Source organism: Arachis ipaensis, chromosome B01 (genome assembly GCF_000816755.2).
Source record: "Arachis ipaensis cultivar K30076 chromosome B01, Araip1.1, whole genome shotgun sequence".
Classification (NCBI taxonomy): domain Eukaryota; kingdom Viridiplantae; phylum Streptophyta; class Magnoliopsida; order Fabales; family Fabaceae; genus Arachis; species Arachis ipaensis.
In genome coordinates this window covers 123,809,128-123,812,234 of record NC_029785.2, presented here as the reverse complement: position 1 = coordinate 123,812,234, position 3,107 = coordinate 123,809,128, and the positions used below count along the sequence as shown (strand labels likewise).

The window sequence follows — 3,107 nt, the reverse complement described above, 5'->3', positions numbered from 1 at the left end:
CGCTCCATTAAGAACAAACAGAACAATCTAACGTGTTATGTTAAACTGGTGACTCAACTGTTAAGCGCTACGTGTTAAATTAAGACAAATTGATCCCCCCTTAAGAAAACTATTTATCAAGCAGATAGGTCCCAAAAAAATCACATATAAAACAATTAGATCTCTAATCATTTTATTTAACCGTCAACTAAAATTTTCCATTTCCCTAAAACCAAATTTTATACACACAATTTTAATACTACAAATATAATCACAGCAATAAAAATATAATCACAACAGTATAATTAATTTCTGTTGAAGACCAAAACGTCCACTTTAGAATTCTTTGGAACCAATTTGGATAAATAATCCTACTAAATCTTCACTTTCTTTTTATAATATAAAAAATACAATTTTCATCTCTCATTTTTTATTAATTATTTTAAGTGTTAAACTAACATTTGTCCAAAAATCATCAATTACAAATTTTTTATTACAAAAATATAAAATTTAAGTTTCTATGACACCTAAATCCTTATATTATTCCCAACAATAGAAAATATACACACAAACTGTACACAGAGTGATCCATATTGATTGTTAATGACCAAAATTTATGTAACATACTAACATCCTTAACACGAGGAAATGGTCCATCTTAAAATAATAATAACAATGCTCGTAAACAGTGGCAACACAGAAGTTCCAAACTCTGGCTCTTTATTTCACAACAAAAGTCCTAGAAAGCAACACAATGCTCATAACAAAAGGAGATTGTATTTAGCCAAAGATTGCATGATACCCTACAATCTCACTTTCCTTGTTTACATTCTAGTATTCTAGTGAGAGCTACGCATAATTCCATGCAAGTAACCACCCGTCATTATAAGGGAGACTAAGGAAACAACACCTGCTGGAAAGATCTTCCCTGATTTCTTGAAACGAGAACCCATCACCCCCAAAAGTGCAGCCGATATGCCTACATGTATATCAAGAAAAGTAATCACAAAAATCAGACATGAGGGCAAAAGACACGAAACTTACACCAATTGCCTTGCAAGGTTGAGAAACTTGAATGTTTAAATAAATATCAAATACATCAATATATATACATATTCTGGTTCCCAAAGTTAGTCTGGGTTAGGCCATCAGGGAACTCCACACTAGTTCTATTGCTAAAGAGCCTTTACCGATAACAAACTTCAATATATCTTACACAGGAAACCACCAATCCATGCTACAATTATATATATTGGGAATGCATCGTAGTCACTTACAAGGAAGCTACGAATCCTCATTGAAATAATACACCAATAGCAATGCATCAGTCTCTTCAATTATGTGCCAAACATCATAGTCTCTTTTCTTTTTGTCTTTCTTTGTTAGGTTCAGTAAAATTCAGGGACTACCAAATGATACTTCTACTTCTTTAACCAACTACTTGTCGTAACTCTGACATTCAGATAATTCACCTCCAAAGGAGCTCCAGAGTTTAGACAGGAGTATGTTTTTTAGTCTAGAATTGGTAGATATTAGAGAAACATCAACTACAACAATCTTTTCTCCAAACCACGCCCCCCCCAAAAAAAAAAACACACACACACACACGAAAAAAAGTAAGGTACTAGTGCACCCCATGAAGACATGCGTATATAACTGGCATATGAAATGAAGTGCAACGAAATGATACCACTCAATTGTAATGATGGAATGAAATAATAAAATTACCACTAAATTTTTCGGATGCTCAACTAGAAATGCACCCTATTATAGTAACAACAGATAAGATAGCTGCTTCCTACGATGGACTTCAACCAATGTTGTAGTAATTTACAACAGCCTAGTCAGAGTAAGATATCTTGATCCTTGACCAACAACAAATCACTTACCAAGGCCCACAGATGATGCAAAAACAGGCCTCAGAGGTAGCTCAGTGTAAACATAATACAGCAAAGCGGCAGACACACCACCGGCCAAAAGCGACTTCTGGCTCCCACTCTTCAAATAGCCCATCAGACCACCCACTGCCAACAATGAACAATCACCAACAACAGCATTGTCAGAAGAATGCAGATACCACTGGGGAAAAAACCAAAACAGGATTCTATGACTACAAAATTACTCGATACAATTTATCAAAATTAGCTGCTAGAGATGACACTCTGACTCTTACGTGATCCGAGTTAATTAATATTCAGAATTCCAACAAATCAAACACAAACAAGTTCAACGCTAGTGCTAGCTCATCTTCCTAGGGTTTTCCACACTCCAGGGTTTAGCAACAAACGAGTTTCTTCCACTTTCTAGGGTCTTAACAGCAGCGATTCAAGCGGGTAAAATAAATTGAAAAAAATTAAGTACCTCCTACAAGAGCAGCGTAACCAAGAGTGAATTTCTGAGACATCAAGAGAGCCATCCTCCTCTTATGTTCCGGGTCAGATCCTTCTTTGTCCTTGTTATCGTCGTTCCCACCGCCGCCGCCACCACCACCACCACCGCGGTCTCCAAAACCGTTTCCGGCACTACCACCACCACCGGTATTGTCCAATTCTGGTTGNTTGACGCAAGTAACTGAATGCAGGAGTGTGAAACAGCGAAACGGTGGTGGTTGTTGGAAGAGTGTGGAAGGTTCTAGAAGAAGTGGTGGCAGTTGTGGGCCGAAGAGAGAAAGAAGGACTCGTCGATACACCAAACACAGCTTCTGCCATTATGATTGTAATCGCGGATGTTCTTGATCTGTGTTTTTTATTTCATTTTTGTTGGTAATATTGTTTCATTCGGGGGGTTTAGTGTTAATTAAACTTGGATTTTCTGGTGATTTGTGTTCCCGAGTCCCACGTGGAGTCCACCGAAGCTTAGCCCAAGAACGAGGCCCAATCTTCCTTGGCCCCCACTTTCTCATGTATAAAAAAATAACCATAAAAACAGAACTCGCCCTGACCAAAAGTAAAAAATACAGAACTCACAAGTCACACAACTCACAAGTAACAATATTGTTTGAAAAATCGTATTTGCATGATATATCATTAATAATATACTTTTTTATGTTATAGAAAATTAATTGAAAACATTTTTAACTTATTAATAATTTAAGTACTAAAAATATAAGATATATATTAGATATTAGA

The 3,107-nt window shown here is 36.3% G+C and overlaps 1 protein-coding gene across 1 annotated transcript; it reads right to left on the bottom strand.

Moving 5' to 3' along the window:
• LOC107635710 (protein FATTY ACID EXPORT 2, chloroplastic) lies at positions 542–2,743 on the bottom strand (the record flags this gene model as incomplete). Its single annotated transcript, XM_016339268.2, is given in 4 exon segments — positions 542–958; positions 1,869–2,003; positions 2,341–2,536; positions 2,538–2,743. Coding segments are annotated over 4 exon segments (621 nt in total), but the record flags the coding sequence as incomplete, so codon positions are not given.